The 22,796-nt window shown below is 41.7% G+C and overlaps 1 protein-coding gene across 1 annotated transcript; it reads right to left on the bottom strand.

Annotated features, from left to right (window-relative positions):
* Positions 1-5,736: 5,736 nt before the first annotated feature.
* LOC145066276 (26S proteasome regulatory subunit 8 homolog A) lies at positions 5,737-8,889 on the bottom strand. Its single transcript, XM_079013482.1, has 9 exons — positions 8,565-8,889; positions 8,014-8,111; positions 7,696-7,920; positions 7,491-7,553; positions 7,243-7,406; positions 6,522-6,678; positions 6,339-6,437; positions 6,127-6,237; positions 5,737-6,042 (listed from the first exon to the last, which is right to left on the bottom strand). Exons 1-9 carry the CDS (start codon positions 8,767-8,769, stop codon positions 5,902-5,904), a joined length of 1,263 nt encoding a protein of 420 aa, XP_078869608.1. The 5' UTR covers positions 8,770-8,889; the 3' UTR covers positions 5,737-5,901.
* Between the last annotated feature and the right edge of the window lie 13,907 nt (positions 8,890-22,796).

Here is a 22,796-nt window from a genome sequence, read left to right as displayed (position 1 = left end):
TGGAATGAAGATTTGCATGGTTCAGATCTTTTTGATAATCTTATAAATGTCATATACACTACTTTCTTAGGTCTTGATTATATTTCTAATAAAGACTTCACCATTAATAAGAAAGTTGACATAGCAAGAGTTTCAATGACAAAACTCCAATTACATGATCAGGGACGGACGCAGAAATACACAGTAGGTGTTGTCGCGGTTGAAGAGGTGTTGCTGGTGCATGAATAATAGGCAAAATACCAAAAAAATCGTAATGTTTTCCATTGCGTACGGGAAAACTAGGTGTTGCCGGTGCCACACCGGGACACCAAGTAAAACCGTCCCTGTACATGATATTAGTCTTCTCGACAAATACACATGTGTGTATGAATCATATATGTATGATATTCCACAGAGAAGTGAATATGCGCAATGGATATCTGCTTATCTCATGAAAATTCCAATTATTGGAGAAACCTGTACCGACAAATGGAAAAAAGAAGCTACTGGAGAAATCCAGCAAACCAGTCTTTCTTATGCAACAAAAATTGCAAAAGAAGAAATTGATAGAATCTGTCAAGACAGATATAAACAACAAAAGCTTAAAACAATAAGCAAAGATTGTTGTAGTATTCTCTCTGATTTCAAAAACTTTGATATTAGAAGGAAAAATTATACTAAGAAAAAGTATAAAAACAAAAAGAAATACAAATCCTTTTGGAAAAAGAAAAGAAGAAAATTTTCACCAGGAAAATACTTCAAAAAACCTTCAAAAGAAACACCTAAGAAGACTACTTCCTGTCCGCAAGGAAAGAAAAAATGTAGGTGTTGGATCTGCAATGAAGAAGGACACTATGCCAATGAATGTCCAAATAGAAAAAAAATACCCTGACAAATTCAAGGTTTTACAAACCACTAACAATGGAGGTTATGAAGCTCTTGATGAAGAGTATGATGGTATACAACATGTTTTTACATATCATGTTGAGACTGAATCTTCATCAGACATTGATGAATACGAATCAACAACGAATGACTCAGACTAGTCCCATACAGACCCCACTTTTCAGGGAGGAAGAGATTAACCATATTTGCGCAAACCTCCAGAAGATTGATGATTCCCTTATCATGAATCTTACTAATCCAAACTCTATTTATGTTTCTACCTTCCTTAACTTTAAAGGATATAAAAATTTTAGAGTACATTGTTTTGTAGACATAGGTGCATCTTTATGTCTTGCAAGCAAATTCATCATTCCAGATGAACTCTGGGAAAACGCTCCCAAAGAAATTAGTGCCACTATTGCAAATAGTGAAACCATAAAAATTAATAAAGTTTGTAGAAATATTAATCTCGAACTTTCAGGAGAACATTTCAACGTTCCCACTATTTACCAACAAAATTCAGGAATTAATATCATAATTGGTAACAACTTCTGTCAAGTCTATGGACCATTCATACAATGGATAGATAGAATTGTCTTTCATCTTAATAATGATATGGTAATTATAAAAAAGGTTACAGAAGCCTATAGCAAAGGAAAACCAGGTTTTCTTGAAACTCAAGAAAAAGGTTCTAAAGAAAAACAAATTTCGGGTACTAATATAACCCAAGAAGGGATTAATAAAGAAAGGATTATTTCTATTCAAACTACCAGGTTCAAACAGATCGAGGATCTTCTTGAAAAAGTTTGTTCTGAAAATCCTATTGATCTAAATAAAACCAAAGGATGGATGAAAGCTTCAATTAAGCTTATTGATCCCAAAACGGTTATTAGAGAAAAACCTATGGTTTACTCTCTACAAGATAAAGAAGAATTTTCCAAACAAATCAAGGAATTACTTGATATGAGACTGATTATAGAATCAAAATCCCCTCATATGTCTCCTGCCTTTCTTGTCAATAAAGAAGCAGAGAAAAGAAGAGGAAAGAAGCGCATGGTTGTCAACTACAAAGCAATCAATGATGCAACTATTGGAGACTCACATAATCTTCCCAATATGCACGAACTCTTGAATCTTCTACGAGGAAAAAACATTTATTCAAGTTTTGACTGCAAGTCAGGTTTCTGGCAAGTTCTACTTGATGAAGAATCGCAGCTTCTCACTGCCTTCACATGTCCTGATGGACTCTTTCAATGGAAAGTACTATCCTTTGGGCTTAAACAAGCTCCTAGTATTTTTCAAAGACACGTACAGAATGCCCTACGAGGCCTTGAAGGTTTCTGCACTGTATACGTTGATGACATCATGATCTTCAGCAAAAATGAACAAGAACACTATGTTCATGTCACACAGGTTCTCAAAACCATTTTAAAAGATGGAACAATACTTTCAAAAAAGAAAGCTCATCTTTTCAAAACAAAAATAAATTTTTTGGGTTTAGAAATAAATGAGGGTACTCATTGTCCTCAAAAGCATATTCTTGAACATTTACATGACTTCCCAAATGTTTTAAAAGACAAAAAGCAACTACAAAGATTTCCTGGTGTTTTAACTTATGTTGAAACATATATTTAAAAACTTGCAGCCATGAGAAAACCTTTACAGGTAAAATTAAAAAAATATGTCATTTGGAATTGGTCAAATGCTGATACAGACTACATCAAAAAGATAAAGAAAGTTTTAATCAGTTTTCCAAAACTTTATCTTCCAAACATTGAAGATAGTTTAATTATTAAAACTGATGCTTCTGATGAATTTTGGGGAGGTGTTTTAAAAGCTAAAAACCCCAAAAACGAAGAACAAATTTGCAGGTACACCTCTGACAGTTTCAAAGCAGCCGAGAAAAACTACCATAGCAATGAAAAAGAATTACTCGCTGTAAAAAGAGTTATTAAAAAATTCTATGTATATTTAACACCAGTAAAATTCATGGTTCGTACAGATAATAAAATTTTTACTTATTTCCTCAGAACTAAGATTGCAGGAGATAACAAATTAGGCCGGCTAATACGTTGGCAAGAGTGGTTCTCACGATATACATTCACTGTTGAACATCTCGCAGGAAACAAAAATGTACTGGCAGACTGTCTCACCCGTGACTTCAGGTATACCTTACATCATCCATGATCTCACTCGCTCCTCTCGAGCCCTATAAAAGGATATGATCCTCATGACATATTTCCTCACAAAAACTTCACCTACAAAAAAGAGAGGGGGAGATTAGAGAGAAAAGTAAACAAAAATTGAGTTTACAAAAATGGAAGACCTCAACACTTTGAGGATAAAGAAACAAATGCTCCTCATAGAGCTATCTGCAATTGAGCAGAAAATCAACTTGTATGAACAAGTAACAACGGTCACCAATGTACCGGAAAGCGAAAGCTCAAAAACAAAGGCTATTCCAGTGCAAACGGCACCTGGTAAAGAATCAACAAATCCGTTGAGAGCTGATGCTTTGCTAAAAAGCATAATAAAGGAGACAGCTACTCCTCTTCCTAATGGAAAAACTAGCTTATTGGTTAATCCCGATCCTTGTACTGAAGGAATCAGTAAAATGACAACTTTGTCACCCACTAACAAATCTGTGCAGGAGTTTACACCAGATTACAAAAAAGCTCTTAACAAAGAAGCTAAAAGATTCTATGTAATCTACAAAGGACCCCATGCCGGTGTTCATACTGACTGGGGAATTACAGAAACCTTCTGTAAAGTTGATAAAGTTACTTGCAAAAAATTCAGAAATGAAGCATCTGCAAGATTAACCCTTGCCACTTATCAAGACGATACAAGCAAGATTAACCAACCACTTCTTCGACCAAAAATTCAAAAAGTCAAAGAAGCTCACAGAGACCAAAGGTTTGACGTTCCAAATGACGTTCAACAAATAGTTAACTATCCTAAAATCTCTTTTGAAGATTTCAGAACAATCTGGAAGAAAGCAAGATTTGCATGCCTAGAAGACCTTGTTCATGAAAAGTTTTTCACTATGGACAAGAAAACAAAAAGTCTGTTCAACTTCCTCGAAGGAGCAGATGCAAAATTAGTCTACCAAACCTTTCAAGCTGGACTAATTGACAATATCTACCCAAGTTGCAACCTTCAAGAACTCAAATTCTTCCCAAGCAGCATGGTAGAATCCATTAAGAACTTTCGAAAGAAAGTACTTAAAGCAAAAGATAATCCGATCTACATCAGATGCATCTCTTCACTCCCAGAATGGATTCAAGAATCAACTCTTTCTCCATATCACTTTCTGGAAATTGGTCTTTCTAAAGCCAATAGAGAAATTGAGCAATCTCAACCAATGGAAGATAAAGATCTACCTTTCACAGAAATTCTTCATCCCAATCGCATCAATGGTTTAAGAAGAATCTCAGATAAAATCATTGAGATTAACTTTGGTTCAAAAAAGAAGATTAATTATACCGACTCGCATTGTATAATTACAAGCTAGAGTTACAACAACACCAGCCAAGAAGATCTTCGTCAAGCCTCCAAGTTTGGCGAAAAATTCATGAATAATAGCATGGAAGTATCCAATGCTACACGCCAACACTTCTGCCGACATGCAGAACAACTTTTCGAAGAACATCTTTGTCACTTTTGCGAAAGCAAAGATTCGGAGACAAAGGAGGGACCCTCCTCTGAAAATGACAAATCCTCATCATCTTAAAGAAAGATGCTTCATGTGTCAAATGGCCCCCGTCACTCAAAATAATAATGCCTTTCTTCATTATTAGAAGCTTTCCAGCTGTCCATAATAATGTAATCTTTAGTGGATAAAAACGTCATGCCTAACATAATAGGCAGAGATGAGACCCTCTCAATGTATCTATAAATTGAGAGTTATGTTTTGTTTAGAGGCAGGGCAATAGCGAGTGCAAGAAAAAACACTCTCTATCTAGTAAATTTTCAGTTCAATGTTTAGTGAGTAATTCCTCCCTTAGAAGGGAGAAAATGTAAAATATTGTAAGAGTTCCCTTTTTGGGAACTCTTTATCAATAAATCTTTGTTTTGTTATTTTTGAGTGTTCATACAAATTAGAGCCATGAAACTTATAAGTGACAGAGTGTCAGGTCGACGATGATTAACAGTACCGCAGGCACGATGCCAACAGGGAAAGCAACCACACAGACCAAAAAACGACACAGGCTGGCTTGAATAGTTTCTATCTATGTAAGTATAACACCCACTACATTACAACATTACATTTATTGATACTAGAGTCTTTTTTTTACAATTTTTAAATTAAATCCCTTCTTTGTTATAAATATTCCGTACACACACCAAAACTCAATATCCACAATCTACATCTTTTTTCATCATACTACTCAATATCCACAATCTACATCCTTATCTAGATTACATGGGCAACCATAGCAATGCGTGCATATGTTTTTATCACTTCAAGAAACTGAAAACTTACCTTAAACATCACACTAGCATCTACGATAAAACTAGCATGTTACTTTGGGAGTTTAAAAACACTTGAACGAAAATGCATAACCATTATTTGACTGAATAAGTGGTGAGATTAGTTGTCCGAATTGCAATTTATGTAATATGTTGTATAAAAAGTCAAAAAGCAGAATCCGGCATGCACTTTTAATTGGTATAAAGTTAGTCCGATGTGTACTTTTTGTTTAGTCAAAAATTTCCGAAATATAATATATACTTTTACGGATCTTAAATTTGGGAAATTGTAACGTATACATAATAACTAAATTTATCGTCTGAATTAATGGGATACAAGAAACTGAATTCAGAGATCAACTACTAGTTTTCAAAGGATCAACTTTTAACAGTTTCAGATGCAAATATAAAGTAAACCTTTAGTAGTCTAAAACAATTTAAAAAACAAAGATATGAAGTCACAGATTATTTGGTTTGATGGAATTAAGGTAGATAAGACATTTGTTCTTGTTCATTAAGATCTCCATACAGCCATACAGACAAGACACATAGGAGTAGATTAGATTACTTCCATAGCTTGCGAAGTGACATGTTTTTCTCAGTTTCCTTCTTCATAACTTTAGCAACTGCCATCTCAAAATCTTCCTGTGTTACATGAACTCTTCTTTCCCTTAAAGCAAACATCCCAGCTTCCGTACAAACCGCCTATATTATAAACAAAATAAATTAAAATTAATAAAAACAGTTTCTCCTTAATTTTTATTAATTAAATTAATGTCAGGAATTGACCTTAAGCTCAGCACCCGAAGCACCATTCATCTTCTCAGCAATCTTTTTCAGATCAATCCCACGCATTAAGTTCATCCTTCTTGAATGAATTTTCAGAATATCACACCGTGACTATAAATTAATAAATAAGAAAAAAGTTTATGTTCAATAAAAAAAAGATATAGGATGCTATAATACAAAAATGAATGGAAGTGAGAGATAATGAGACTGACATCTTCATTGGGATTTGGGAATTCAATCTTCCTATCAATTCTCCCTGGTCTGAGAAGAGCTTGATCCAGGATATCAATACGATTTGTAGCCATCAAAACCTTCAAACATTAAAAAAAAATTAATAATTAAATATTAGACACCAATATCTATAAAAACTTAAATTGGAGTTAAAAAAAAAGTACCTTGATTTTGTTTGATGCTTCAAATCCATCGAGCTGATTAAGAAGCTCAAGCATTGTTCTTTGTACTTCACTATCACCATTCCCACTTCCAGATTCCATTCTAGCAGACCCAATACTATCGATTTCATCCATGAATATGATAGATGGAGCATGTTCCCTGTTCCATACAAATGATACATATACTCTTTGTTAATTCTTATGAGGGAATCAGGGAATCAGGGAATGGAATGGACCATTCCATTCCTTCCATTTTGTTAAATTTCATTCCTTAACCAGGAGGTGTTTTGTTTTTTTTTTTTGTTTTTTTCTCATTCTAATATGGAATGAAATATGAGACTGCAATATAACACATTTTTATATATGTAACTTTTTATCAACACAATTTTAATATTATTACGGTTTTTGAAAGCAAAGAGTAAATTACAAAAATGGTCCCTGTGCTTATTGGATTTTATCGTGTTTAGTCCAAAACTCCAATTTTTATTTTTTATTTTTTATAATGGTACTTATTTGAAGGTTCTATATTGATTTTGGTCCACACTTCAACTTTCAAGGTTTTAGTCCATATCAATTTTAGTCCTTATTTCAAGGCTCCACAAGTCAAGATCAAAATAAAACCTCAAAAAAGGACCAAACTGAAAAAGATTACAGTTTTGGACCAAACATGGTAAAAATCAGAAAGAACTGGGACCATTTTTATAGAGTAGAAGAGGGTGCAAACCTGGCCATAACAAAAAGTTCTCTCACCATTCGAGACCCTTCTCCAATATATTTCTGTACTAATTCAGAGCCAGAAACCCTAATGAAGGTACAATCAGTATGATGTGCAACTGCTCTTGCCAACAAGGTCTTTCCTGTGCCAGGTGGCCCATATAACAAAACTCCCTAGAGAGAGAAACAAAAAAAGAGTTAATACAATAATAATATAAATGCTTATGTGGCACCATGAGATATTAAATGTAAAGGTACCTTCGGTTGAGCAATTCCAAGACTCTCAAATAACTCAGGATGTTTGATTGGAAGTTCTATCACCTGAAATTTTTAGGATAAATAACACCATAAATCACTACTTTGTTGCATAAATGTGCATTTAAAACTTAAAATAATGGGATCAAATGAGACCAAATCGTTAAAAACTGAAGCTCAAGAATGCAAAAAAGAAACGTAAGCAAACCTCCTTAATCTCTTTAATTTGCTGATCTAACCCACCAATCATGTCATATGTAGAATCAGGAACTTTTTCAACTTTCATAAGGTTGACCAAAGGGTCAACTTTGCTTGGTAAAACCAAATGGAGAACATAGCTGTCATTGCGAAGGGCTACCCTGGTTGATGGGGTTATTTTAGTAATATCAATGCTTTTGTCTATATCAACTACATATTTACCCTCTGGATGCACCTGCAAAAAAAATGGGTAAAAACCCAATATAAGGATTAGTGTATTAGCATATCAAGAAGCATAAAAACATATAATGACATCATCTTCACTAACCTTGACTAGTACTTTTGACTTTCCCATCACTTTGACAACTTCACCAACATAAGATCCAGGCTCTTGAAGCAGCTGCAACTCTTCCTTAAGCATCCTGACTGTAATTTGACAGATAAAGGGTAAAATAAGTTGCCTGAAACGCAATGTATTCATAATACGTTCAGTGAAATTGCCTTGGGAACAGGCAACATTGCAACTGATGAACACGAGAGAACAAACGTTCTACCATGGATAATGGTCATTTACTTCTTAAAAATGGTCACCTCAACAAGCAACAAAACCAATACGGAGATAGTGAGATCAATCAACACATTTGAAATCCAAATCCAATAATCTGAGTGTTTTCTTAAAATCCTCAAAATGTTTAAGAACTAATTCAAGAATTGACCTCTTTGCGCTGACACTCACCGCGATTCTGAATTATACTCAAGAACACACAAAGACCTCCACCAAGATAAGAAATTAAAACACGGCAGTAGCATCTGACTTTAAATGAATTACCCCTAGGGTTCTACTTCTAAAAACCGATTTAGGGAATTCGAAAAACCTACCCCGAGAATTGAGCTCGTTACGCTGAGCCTCAAGACGATTGAGATTGTGACTCTTTTGGCGAACCTGGAGTTGAGCATCGTGGATATGTTGCAAGTAATACTGCCTCAAACCTTCACCTGCTTTCGCTGTTGTAGGCCTCGATGAACAGCTCTCGTCTCTATCACCTGAATCAGCAGGTTTCATCGCTACCTCCACAGACGCCATTCAAGAATCTTGCTTTTTTCAAGATCGGAAAATCTGAAGGTTAGAGCTTTCGTGTATCAACGGGGATTTGAAGTTCTTATTCGATGTCTTTATGTGCAAGACAAGAGAATTGGGGACTACTTTTGGTGATATGAAGATTTTGAGTTTTGGGTCCTTCGACTTTCAAAATTTTATTTAAAATAAACTTTTTATATGATTATCACTTTTTGTCTTCGTCATGTCGACCATGTGTAGACGTATATCCTTGCAGACTTTTTGTTTTACCGAAGTGCATAGATCTACAAAGGTCTACGTGAGGTCTTCATCACATAGAGGTCTTCGTCACATAGACATTACTAGCCACTTCTAAGATCTTCACAAGTGCTTAACCTAAAAAAAATAAACGCTTTTGTTTCTTTTCTCTTCACGCCCCCATCGAATTCTCTTCAGCGCTCCGACCATCGACTGCTCCCCCCTCCACGACCGGTCTTCCTCCTCGTGCCACATCGGAGCACCTCCTTTTCGATCGCACGACAGACGACGTAATAGGCTCCAGATTTTGGCTGAAAGTGAAACAGACCTTCCACCCTTGAATGTTTCAATTTTTTTCTGTTTTAACATGAAATTGATAATTATTCTCGCTACAAGACTCTCTATTTTGTTGAAATATGTTCTTTAATTTTGCTGAAAATGCTTCTTGTTGGTTAAATTTGTTGTTGGATGTTGAATTCGAAAATAATGTTGAAATAACCTTTCTTGTTTAAATTTCTTGTTGAATATTGTTGAAAATTAATATTTGTCGATCTATTTTGTTGAAATTCCATAAAATTGGTGAAATCAAGCTTTTTCTTGATGAACATACGAAATTATGTGCTGAAAATATGAATTAATGATGTTAATGTGGTAATTCTTGCTGAAAATACTCCATTTTAAGTTTGTAAAATCATTTTATTTCGGCAACCTCTAGACGTTAAAAAACAAACAAACTTCTAATTACAGATTGCATAGTGTAGATGTTTGGTTCACCTCTTATGATGTAGAGGCTTATAGATGTGGTCTGCAGACTGTAGACATTTTGACTTCAGAAAAACAAACAGCACCTAAGTTTCTTATATTTTTGTATATACTTCATTCAAATTACAAGGTTTTATAGAATTATCTAACCTTTTTGTTATAATAACATTAAAATTAAAATTTATATTAGACAAAATTACATAAGTGGTCAGTGTATGTTACAAAAAGTCATAGACTCGGTCTCTAGTCTTTTTTATGAGGATGGTCCTCATAATTTCAATTTTTTGCATTGTAACACATTGTTCCAGATCATTTCCTAATTTGGAGTTGTGACCCAAAGATCGGTTATCATAAGACTTAAGGCCTTTGGGATAGAGAAAATTAGCCCCTTTGGGTGTGGAAAATGTAGATTGGATGACCTAGGAGTTCGGATTATGTTTTGGAGCCTAATGGTATATCGGTAAAGCGACGGTTTGGGCCTTTTATGGATTTTAGATGTTCGAAAAGTTTTAAGGCAAAGGAGAGTTGATAGATGTAACACCGAAATTTTCAAAACAAAATTTCCATTTAAAATCGCTTATCTCTTTAACACTTTTCATAAGAATCTCATTTTTGTTTAAAGTACAATACATGACTATTTTGTTCATTCAATTAATAAACCAGGATCCTCAAAACAAACGCTTCCTCTGGTGTGTACAATCGAGCTGGTGCCGTCCCGTGATCCTGAGAAAACCTGAAACACATAACACAAACACTGTAAGCACGGAGCTTAGTGAGTTCCCCAAAATACCACTCTAATACATATTAGCCACTCGGGGCAACAATCTCTGTTGACCCTCTGGTCAGTGTGTCTCAGTGGGACCCTCTAGTCCCAACTTTCTGTGGGCCCTCTGGCCCTGACTCTATGGACCCAAAGGCCCTAACTCTGATAACTCTGAATCATGCATATCACATATCACAATAAATCTCAACACATAAATAGCATACAAATTCACTGGCACGTAATCCTAAAAATACCACATATAGCACATATTAGCCACTCGAGGCTATAACTCTGTGGGCCCTTGGGCCCTAACTCTGCGGACCCTCTGGTCCTAGCTCTGTGGACCTTCCGGTCCTAACTCTGATATACACACAACATAAATCACATAGAAATAATGCAGTGCCACACTTCACATAGATAACATATAATATCTCTAACACATAACTCTGTTACCACTCTAGGTAAAGTATAGTGAGAAGACTCACCTCTGGTAACTCGGTAAATCTCTGACTCGGTAAACTCTGGTCTAGCCTCCGCCTAATCACATGAAATAAGTACCTTATTTAATATAACTTTCAAAGGCTAGACTATGTCCTCTTATGACACTCTCAGAAGGGTAAAAGACCATTTTATCCCTCTCATAACTCAAAAGGCCCCACTATAGACCATACCCTAAAAGTCAACCAAAAGTCAACTTTCCGGGTTACGCTGCGCGTACCAGATGTGTACGTTGAGCGTACCAGGCTGCCTCTCAGAATCGGGGAATACCACCCAGTACGCGGCGCGTACTGGGATTACGCCCGGCGTACTCTCCTGCTTCAGCCCTTTAGCTCTTGAGGTCTTAAACAGTTAAGACCCACGTCCAACTTCTAGATCTGACCACTTCTAAGCCTCTTAATCCATAAAATTGATGACTTTAAGCCTTTGCATGGCTGAACAAGTCACTAACTCTCATAATATCCCATTCTCTAACTCTAGAAGGCTTATTACTCAAGCATAACCTCATATCAACAACCAAGATGGAAACTTTATGGATCTAAACCACTAATACCACTGAAAAGGGACAAATCTCGGACCATGGAGCACCTTACACTCATAAAGTCTCCACCTTTGGGGGTTTTTAGCCCTAGAAATGACACATGAAACAACAAACCAAAAAGGAGAGGAAAGTTTTGAACTTTATACCTCTAAGTGTAGCCCTTTTCTCTGTAGATCTCAGATCCAAACTTGCACTTCAAGCTTTAGCCTCCAAAAGCTCCTTTCCTTCTTCTTCACTAAGCCACCAATGCACAATTAGCTCCAACAACACTCACACACACTAAGAACGATGGGAGGCTCTTTCTTAGGGTTTCACTCACTGATATGGAGGCTGAGAAATGAGCCTTAGCACCCTTTAAATAGTGCACAAGTCAGATTAGGGGTTTGCACCTGGGCCGGGTACGCCCGACGTAACTCTAGGTATGCCCAGCGTACCTTGGCGACTCCGCGTCCAAATTAAGCGCATGAGTACGCCCAGCGTACTCCCGAGTATGCCCAACGTACTCATTTGCCACATTTTCCAATAAAGGGCTAAACTTGACTACAAGAGAAAAAAAAAGGGGGGTTGAATAGTTGCACCTGAACCTTGGGATGTTACAGTTCTCCCCCACTAGAACCAGACTTCGCCCTCGAAGTATCATACTGAAAACAACTCTGGATGTTGTTCCCGCATTTCTGACTCTGACTCCCAAGTCAGATCGGACCCCCTCCGATGTTGCCACTGAACCAGAACCAAGGGCACCTCCCTGTTCCTCAGAACCTTGATCCTTCGATCCACAATCGCGATTGGCCTTTCGGTATAATTTAGGCTCGCATCCACCTGAATATCCTCCAGTGGCACCATTGCCGACTCGTCGGCTACACACTTTCTCAGCTGGGACACATGGAAGGTGTCGTGAATCTAGCTCAACTCCGCAGGCAGCTCCAAACGATATGCTACCCTGCCCACCCTCGCGATCACTCTAAACGGACCAATATACCGGGGCCCTAGCTTGCTTCTCTTACTGAACCGGATCACTCCTTTCCAAGTAGATACCTTCAGGAGCACGAAATCTCCGACCTAAAACTCAAGCTCGGACCGACGCCTATCCGCATAACTCCTCTGGCGACTCTGAGCGGTTAACAACCTTTGTCTGGCCTGATGAGTCTGATCTGTCGTTTGAAGCACTACCTCTGTACTACCCAACACACGTTTCCCTACCTCTCCCCAGAAAATGGGAGTCTGACACCTCCTCCCATACAATAGCTCAAAAGGTGGCATAACGATGCTCGAATGATGGCTGTTGATATAGAAAAACTCAACCAAGGGTAAATATGTGCCACAACTCCCTCCGAAATCTAATACACATGTCCGAAGCACGTCCTCGAGTGTCAGAATCATCCGCTCGCTCTGGAGTGTCCTCAGACATCACCATGATAAGCTCTAGCTCCTTTCTCATATCCCTTTTCGATACTAAGCTCCACTTCATCTTTTGACTCCACAGCTGAACCTCCAAAGGTCACCCATATCATGATCCAAAATATCTCACTAACTTCCTCCCCGTGACCACTATCCCGGCCCAGTGACACGCAAGTCACGAAATTCTCTTTTCCTTATGCAAAAAAAAATACAATCCAACCGAGGATCGACTCAACTCTGACCTTTGGTGTCTGCTGCGCATATCCCCTGTGCATCTCGCCGAATCTCCCGACAGAGACGGAGACCCCAGTCTCGCCCCCGATTCAACCACCAGGCTCCAAAAACTCAATATTAGAGCTACTCAAGCCCAAAACTCTTCCGCATCATACACTGATCGGAGAACACTCCATCATCACACTCTCTTGCCGTCTAGAGAGTACTATGGCTCCCCTCATCATCATGATGACCTCTCAATGACTAGTGAGTACTACGGCTCCCCGCAGTATCACAACACCCTCTGACTAGTGTGTACTACGACTCCCCACAGTATCACAACACCCTCTGACTAGTGAGTACTACGACTCCCTGCAGTATCACAACACCCTCTGACTAGTGAGTACTACGGCTCCCCGCAGTATCACAACACCCTCTGACTAGTGAGTACTACGGCTCCCCGCAGTATCACAACTCCCTCTTGACCAGTGAGTACTACGGCTCCCCGCAACATCACAACACCACACTACATCCACTAACTCATGTTCCGCAGACTATCATAGGTAGCTACCCATACTCGCCCCGAATATGCATCACCGACTCTGGCGGCAATCGTCATAACAAAATGCCTACCTTTGCGGAGATCCACTTTCTTAAATAATCCCTCTTGATGCCAATACTCGAAGGGCTCCCACTAGAATCGTGGATACATGATGCACCACTAGTCATCTCAAACTCAAGATTCTAAGTAACTCCGAAATCGGGACATTATACCCGGGTACCACGGAACACCATTACAGAACATCACAATGTCTTGCCTTAACCACTGATCTCCTACCCCCAGCACCATATAGATACAACAATACATTTCCTCTGAACCCCATAAATAATTCTCCATTTTACCCAATGTGCAACTTCAGTGTATCCAAACACTCAATTGGAATACAAAGAAAGTGCTAACGCTTCAGAACACGCAGATGATCCTCCAAACCCTCTTCCCCTTCTGCTCAAAACCCAAGCAAGGACACATACCGGCCCGGGAGTTGGCTGCTCAATAATCTTCTATCCTCCCCAAAAAGGGCATATACAATCCATACTTCAACCCAGAAGTTCTCAACTGCCCATACCATCATTACGAACCTTCCACTTGAAACGGGCCTGACCACCACCAGATTCCTGACCATTTGCCACCTGCCGTGGAGACACCCATCCTTTCTCAGACACATACCACATGCATTATCTCGCCCTTCTCCTTTCCTTGATCACCAATGACCCTAATCTCATGAATTCAAGCCACAGGTTTCTGTGTCTAACCCCTAACCGCTCTTGCACAAATCTCTGGTTCCCTCAAAAATACCCGGTTCTCCCCACTTACGGTTCGAACCATCACCAATTGACGCATCAACACTCTACCCCACAGACGGTTTCCTCCAGAAACATCGCACCTACGCTTGGAAGGTGCCACACAACGCCCATTGATCTCCCCACGCAGAGATCAAGAAACCTCAATTACCCTAAATCTCCGAAGAAATCCTTAGGAACTTCTCATCACGACCGCCTCTATCCATTCGAAGTCTCATACCCTCCCAATACTGAACATCCCAACTGTCCAGTACTATCATTGACTCTCAGGCTGAAACAATAAATCATCATACTCCTCATCTTCGACTTCTCAACCCTTGTTCCAACACGTGAATCATCACGAGAATAGAGACTCCACTACCATGCTCAATACCCATCATAGACAGAAGAGCCACCGCTCTGATATACTCGACTGGATTACCCCCTGATACCGCTACCACACGCCCTACTATACTCAATGTAATGTGATCCTTGACCATCTCAGACCCCACTGACTACCTGCTCATGGTAGATCATTTCCTCGCGGCAGACACGCTGCCTGATACTCTGATGGAAAACATCAACATCAATGTCACCCCATAGGGTTTACTCCTAAACCCAAAACTGAAATCTCACGCCTCTCCTACTCCCACAGGAAACATAAATAACACCCAACAAGTCACAGAAGGTGACATCTCCTCCTTCGGATGATTGCTCACTCAGTCCGCAATCCCTCATAAATGCCTTCTCTACCAATCCCTGAGTCTTGCGACTACATCTGACATCCAATGTACTCTGAAATGCTCCCGACCTCCCTCTCAAGGGATGCCTCTTTGAACTCAATCATGGCCCTCAGGCCTAAAACCCCATCGCGTCCAAATTCCACCAATCAATCCTGATCGGATAATCGGAGAATCACAAGCATCATTTGCTAAGAACCATGGTACTCAGCCCCTGACGTCTCTTCTCAATCTGCTACAATGCATGGTACACGACCCATAACATCACTCCTCAATCTACTCCGACGTATGGTACTCGAACCATAACATCACTCCCCAATCTACTCCGATGTATGGTACTCGAACCATAACATCACTCCTTAATCTGCTCTAATGTATGGTACTCAAAACATAACATCACTCCTCAATCTGCTACTTAGAACCTTCAGAATACTCCCTGTATCGAGTATGGGTCCTCTGCTTTCGGTAGTATGGGCCCATACTACCTGCCACATCTACCCATACTTTCCACACAGACCATTCCAGAGCTCCTAAGTAGCTGCTCAACCTTCTCGTTTACTAATTCCGCCATGCGTGCTCGCTCCTCAGTGAAATGCTCTACTCCGCCAGCGTACTTATCTGGCTAAGGTCACTCCCTAGGCTCTTCCTTGGTCCTCTCACTTCTCCGCCATCAGCCGCTAAAGAGCTCCTAATGATGCCAATCATCTACCTCCTAAATATCGTCATATTCATTTGGTAGTTGACTCCCATCATCGAGAGTTCCACAAAGCACGAAGCAAGCAACATTCGGGCATCGAAGAATACATAGAACTCACTCTGGGTGATAACTCCGCTTGCTCTGCTCATTCTCAAAAGTACCACCGAACTCTACAACTCTACCCCTCGTGGGTTCTAACTATTCTTTCGATAAGCACCACTACTCTCATCTAGGCGTCTCTCCAAGATTACTCCTTTACTCAAATCCCCTAAAAGGATTTCAACTAAATATTCTCAATAATACTCAAAATCACATCACATATAACAACAACTCCTAGGCTAAGGCATCACAAATCAAGACACTCTAGTCCTAAGATATGAAGTACCTAGCCTGTCTCTAGCATGCATAATATCTCATAAAGTGCATCATAAATATCTCATAACACAAAAGTAAAGGTATTTTGGGAAATCACCGTTCGGGCTCTGGCTGATTGTACACACTGCCCTTTCTCGCTTTCTCTTTAAACTCTTATTCACTTTTAGGAAATCATTTCTTTGAAAACTTTTCTTACTCCCTCAGTTTGAGTCCAGATTTACCCGAAGGTGCATCCGAATCCCTCAAACCAAGGCTCTGATACCAACTTGTAACACCGAAATTTTCAAAACAAATTTTTCATTTAAAATCGCTTATCTCTTTAACACTTTTCATAAAACCCATTTTTGTTTAAAGTACAATACATGACTATTTTGTTCATTTAATTAATAAACCAGGATCCTCAAAACAAACGCTTCCTCTGGTGTGTATAATCGAGCCGATGCCGTCCCGTGATCCTGAGAAAACCTGAAACACATAACACAAACACTGTAAGCATGGAGCTTAGTGAGTTCCCCAGAATACCACTCTAATACATATTAGCCACTCGGGGCTACAATCTCTGTTGACCCTCTGGTCAGTGTGTCTCAGTGGGACCCTCTAGTCCCAACTCTCTGTGGGCCCTCTGGCCCTGACTCTATGGACCCAAAGGCCCTAACTCTGATAACTCTGAATCATGCATATCACATATCACAATAAATCTCAACACATAAATAGCATACAAATTCACTGGCACGTAATCCTAAAAATACCACATATAGCACTGATGGTGTTCCTAGGGTAGCACAGCAGAACCGCGTCCAAGCCCTAGAGCCGGGCACACCATCCAGGCTCAGCCCAGCAGGCTCAGCGCCCGCTAGCGCCCCCGGGAGCGAAACAGACATGCAGAAGGCTCGCGCCCGCCAAGTAACACTCCTTGCTCCAAGACAAAAGATACAGTCAGGAGATAAAGGGCAAGATCAGAGCATTACCGTCGGAGCCAATGAGAGCGCTCTAGCGGTTGAGGGCGCACGATCCTCCAATCAGCGCCTCTGACCTTGTCTCCTCCAAAAGTGATCCTGTCTGGTACGGACTAGGCAGGAGCGTTAGGTATAAAAGGATGTGCACAAAAGACCAGAAAGGTAAGCTCTCTAACTAATCCCGAGAGAACAAACACAAACCCTAAAGTCATCCTAACTTGACCGTCAGAGCGTTCTCCCGGGAAGCGGCTGACGAACCTTGTTCTTTGTGATCTTGCAGTTATAATCAGGCAACCAATAAGATCTCATCCCAGAGTCAGAAGCAAGGTCTCATCCGGGACAAGGTTCCATCATTTGGCGCCATCCGTTTGTGAGACGAAGAACACAAACAAAAGCACGAAAGCAAGCATCAATGGCGTCCAACGGCAGTGAGGGATGACCAATTAGTCCCATACGTCCCATGACGACGTTGGACGAAACGCCACCGCCTACAGCGACCAACAGGCCAGTTTTGGGTGAAGGAAGTTCTACAACAGCCGCCGGAAATATTTCGCAACCGTTGTTTTCACAGCAAGGAACAACTCTGGTGGAGCTACTTTCGCCTACACAGCTTTAGTTGCCGCCGTTCTTTGCGCCGCCGCTGCAATAGGCGTGAACAGTTCACTCAACTGCACCTCCGTCGAGCCATATTTTCAACCTTTCATCGTCATTCGTAACACCTACATCGTTCCAGACGACTGGGGGGGGGGGGCAAAGTTCCACAACGCTACTACCACCATTGGCGCAAATCATGATGAACCATTCACCACCCGTCTACCCGACGGTTGGAGCATGGACTGGACCGACTATTCCCCCAAACAACAGCTTACAACAGCCAATAATGATCAACCCTGTTACATCCATGCACCCTTTCTCCACTAGCTATCCCCACCAGTTACCATTCCAGCCATACCCCTTTTATGGACCAAGTTCAGGCTACCTTACGCCCCTACAGCATGGAATGAGTTCTCAATACCAGCAAGGGACGTTGACTGCTGCAAACCAGGATGGTTTTTCTCGGAGCGTAACATCTCCGTTTGTTAAAGAGTTGTTGGATTACGAAATACCAAACACTGCAAAGCTCCCGACGCTTAAAACGTACAATGGGACTACCGACCCAGATAGCCACATTGATACATATGAATGGACGATGACGTCGCTAAAGCTTAATGAGAAGTTTTGGTGCACATACTTCCCGACGACGCTCGATGGCAATGCCGACACATGGTTCAAAACGCTACAACCGGGCAACATTTCAAACTTCGCTCAACTCAAATACCTTTTCCTCACCAACTTCATGCAGCTACGTAAATACAAAGGCGATTCTCATTCAGTTATAGGCTGTAAACAAAGGGAGGGGGAGACTGTTCGAGAATACTTACAAGGTTCATAAACGCTATGCTGGATGTACCGGGGCATGACGAAGGGCTCATTGCTGGTGCTTTCACATGGGGACTCCTGCCTAGGCCCCTCTCGCAAAAACTCATGGGAAAGAAGCCTCTAACACGAGCTGAGTTGAAAGAAAGAGTGGAGCAATACCTACGGCAGGAAGATGGTGAAGCAGCCAAGCAGGCCTACTTGAATGCTATGGAGACTAGACGTCACCACCCGACCCACACGGATTTCCGGGGGGGAGGAAGACACTATGGCCAAGCAAGAAGACCACCGCCACGTTTCCGACCATTTATTAAAGACGACAAACGGGGTCGCCTCCCAGAAGTATATGCAGTGTCTGAGAAACAGCAGTCAGCCAAGTCGCCTAAGAGTCGGTACTGTGAGTACCACAAAAGAAAAATGCATGATACAGCTAGTTGTTCGGTACTAAAGAAGGAGATGGAAGAGAAACAACTTAAGGGAGACCTGGTGGAGGTGGCGCGAAGCCTACGCGCCAAATTCGATGCTGAGAACGCCAAGGGTCCACCCTGCGAAGGAGTTCAGCCCAAGGAGATATTCATGATACGCAGTAAAAGAAGTAAGGAGGAACAACGAGGCGTGCAAGTCATTGTTAAACCGTCAGCACACGCGCTCACGTTCTCCATACAGGATCCTCGGCCGGACGGCTGGAAAGGTGACAACCCTCTGATAATACAGGCATCCATCAAAGACGTGACTATCCATAGGGTCTATGTTGACACCGGGAGTTCAACAGACATCATCTATGAGCATTGTTTCCGGCTCCTTCTGGATCGCTGGAAAGACAATTTGCGACCTACGATGGGTAGGCTGGTGGGATTCACCGGCCACAGCCTGTGGCCGTTGGGCACCATCCACCTCCCCTTAACAATCACTAGCCACGACAAGCAGCGGAAGAAGACCGCCCTGATAGACTTTGTGGTCATTCGACACTCGGCGGAGCACAACATCATCTTAGGGAGGACTGCCCTCTTGAAGCTAGGGGCCATACCTTCAACCATGCATGGTATCATGAAATTCGACACACCAAAAGGCGAAGCCATGATTTTGGCCACCCCGCCCAGAGAATTGCGGTGCTATACAGTTATGAAGCCAACAGAAATAACCAAAGGGCCCAAGAGGCCCAGGGGCAATCCTGCAAAGGGGAAGGAGGTAATCAATGAGGGATACCCCGACCAGGCGGTCAATGTTGGAAGCGACCTCCCAAGCCACACAAGAAGAGCACTGGTCAATCTACTCAAACACTATAAACATGTATTTGCTTGGACCCCCACGGATATGGTGGGGGTAGAAAGGAAGGTCATTGAACATAAGCTAATGATCAAACCTGGGGTAAAAGAGGTTAAGCAGAAGAAGCGGGTACAAGGAGGAGACCGTAACAGGGCGATTAATGCAGAAGTGTCTAAGCTGATGGAGGCTGGAATAGTAAGGGAGGCGATGTTCCCAACGTGGATTGCAAACCCAGTTATGGTCCGCAAGCAGGATGGGTCGTGGCGCATGTGCATCAACTTTTCTGATCTAAACAAGGCATGCCCTAAGGATTGCTACCCACTCCCGGAAATCGATCAGAAGGTAGAGTCGCTACAGGGATTTAAGCTAAAATGCTTCTTGGATGCATACAAAGGGTATCACCAGATATTGATGAGCAAAGAAGATGAAGAGAAAATAGCCTTCTATACAGACCATGGCACGTTCTGCTACACCAAGATGCCTTTCGGGTTAAAGAATGCAGGGGCGACATACCAGCGGCTAGTCAACTCGATATTTGCCAAACAAATTGGAAGGAATATTGAGGTGTATGTAGATGATATGGTGATTAAGAGTCCAAATGAAGAAAAGATGCTGCAAGACATCGAAGAGACTTTCAAGACATTAGAGGTGGCCAAGATGAAACTAAACCTAGCCAAATGCACGTTTGGAGTGGAAGATGGGGCAATTCTTGGGCTACTATGTTACTAGACAAGGCGTGCAGCCCAGCCCGACCAAGGTCGACGAGTTCATCGAGATGCCAACCCCAAACTCTCTTAGAGATGCACAAGGTCTGAACGGGAAGCTCACAGCTCTAAGTAGGTTCATCTCGAAATCTGCCGACAAGGCTATGCCACTGTTCTGCACCTTAAAGGGATGCATCGAGAAAAACAATTTCCAATGGACGAATGAAGCTGAGAAGGCGCTCCAGAGAATCAAGGAAGCACTGCACAAGCTGCCGACTCTGGCAACCCCCATCCCTGGAGAAACATTACAAGTGTATCTTTCAACATCAGGCGAAGCGATATCATCGGTATTGGTTGTGGAAAGGGAAGGGGAGCAGAGACTGGTATACTTTGTTAGCAGAGCGCTGCAGGGACCAGAACTCAACTATCCCGCGTTGGAAAGGTTGGTGCTGGCACTCATCTACGTTGCGAGACGATTAAGGCGATACTTCCAGGCACATCAAATCGAGGTACTCACAAGCTACCCCATTAAACAGATCTTGCTTAAGCCGGAGACGTCGGGTCGGCTGGCCAAGTGGGCAATTGAACTGGGAGAGCACGATATAAACTACCACCCAAGAACAAGTATCAAAGGGCAGGCGCTGGCTGATTTCTTACTAGAAATTCTTGACGGAGGGAACCCGGCGAAAGAAAAGGTGTGGGTAGTTGAAGAGGCCCCTACCGGCGATGGTTCATGGACCCTGTACACGAACGGAGTGTCCATTAGGGAAGGCTCAGGGGAAGGGCTGATCCTGACTAGCCCAGAAGGAGAAGAGGTAACCTACGCCCTCCGTTTTGACTTCCATACATCGAACAACGAGGCAGAGTACGAGGCGCTGCTTGCAGGGTTGCGACTCGCCAAACAGATGGGTGCGAAAGCTGTAACAGCACTAACCGACTCAAGGTTAGCAGCGAACCAGGTCAATGGGAGTTTCGAGGTAAGACACCAAAGAATGGGAAAGTATGTAAAGATGGTAAAGCAGCTGGTAGGATCATTCGGCCAATTTACAATCAAGCAGATACCTAGAAGTGAGAACAAGAGGGCAGACGCTTTGAGCAAGCTAGCGTCCACTTGTTTTGACCACCTGTCAAAGAAAGTTTTAGTGGAGGTGCTCCGGGAGAGAAGCATTGATGAACATCAGGTGAACACCTTCACCCCCGTTGGACCCACATGGATGACACTGTTCCGGGAATACCTCCAGAGAGGAGTGTTGCCGGACGACCATGACGAGGCCAGAAAAATACGTATAAAGGCGCCCTCATACGCAATGGTGAACGGGGAATTGTACAAGAAGGGATTCACGTACCCATGGCTAAAATGTGTAGATCAAGCCAGGGGGAGAGAGATATTGCAGGAAGCACACTCAAGGCAGGTAGGTGCACACGAAGGGGCGAGGGCTTTGACAGGAAAAGTGCTACGAATGGGGGTATACTGGCCGACGATACATCAAGACGCGGTAGAAGTAACCAAGAAATGTTGGGAGTGTCAGTCTTACGCCCCAGTCCAGGCGAAACCCCCAGCGCCGCTAAGCAACATATCCAGCCCATGGCCTTTCTACCAGTGGGGCATAGACATAGTGGGTCCATTCCCAGAAGCACCAGGGAAGCTGAAGTATATGGTAGTAGCCGTGGATTACTTCACAAAGTTGATTGAAGCTGAGCCACTAGCATGCATATCTGGGAGGCACATGATAAAATTTGTGTGGAAAAACATCATGACAATATTTGGAACACCTAAGGTTCTCATCAGCGACAATGGTTTGCAATTCACTGAGAACCCATTCAAAGAATGGTGCACTGCCAAAGGGATAAGCCAACGCTTCACATCGGTGGCATACCCTCAAGCGAACGGTCAAACGGAGGTGTCCAACCAAACCATTGTTAATGGGATCAAAAAGAGGTTAGGCAAAGCAAAAGGGAATTGGGTAGAGGAGATACCAATGGTGCTATGGTCATATAGGACTACACCACGAAAAAGCACAAAGGAAACCCCTTTCAGCTTGACATATGGGACCGAAGCCATGCTCCCCATGGAAGTGGCAGTGAATACGCTAAGGGTGACCAACCAAGATGAGGAAAGCAACACA

This window comes from Lactuca serriola, chromosome 8 (genome assembly GCF_051521515.1).
Source record: "Lactuca serriola cultivar US96UC23 chromosome 8, Lser_US96UC23_V15, whole genome shotgun sequence".
NCBI lineage: Eukaryota > Viridiplantae > Streptophyta > Magnoliopsida > Asterales > Asteraceae > Lactuca > Lactuca serriola.
The sequence above is the reverse complement of the archived record's forward strand: the minus strand, read 5'-3'. Positions and strand labels throughout refer to the sequence as shown.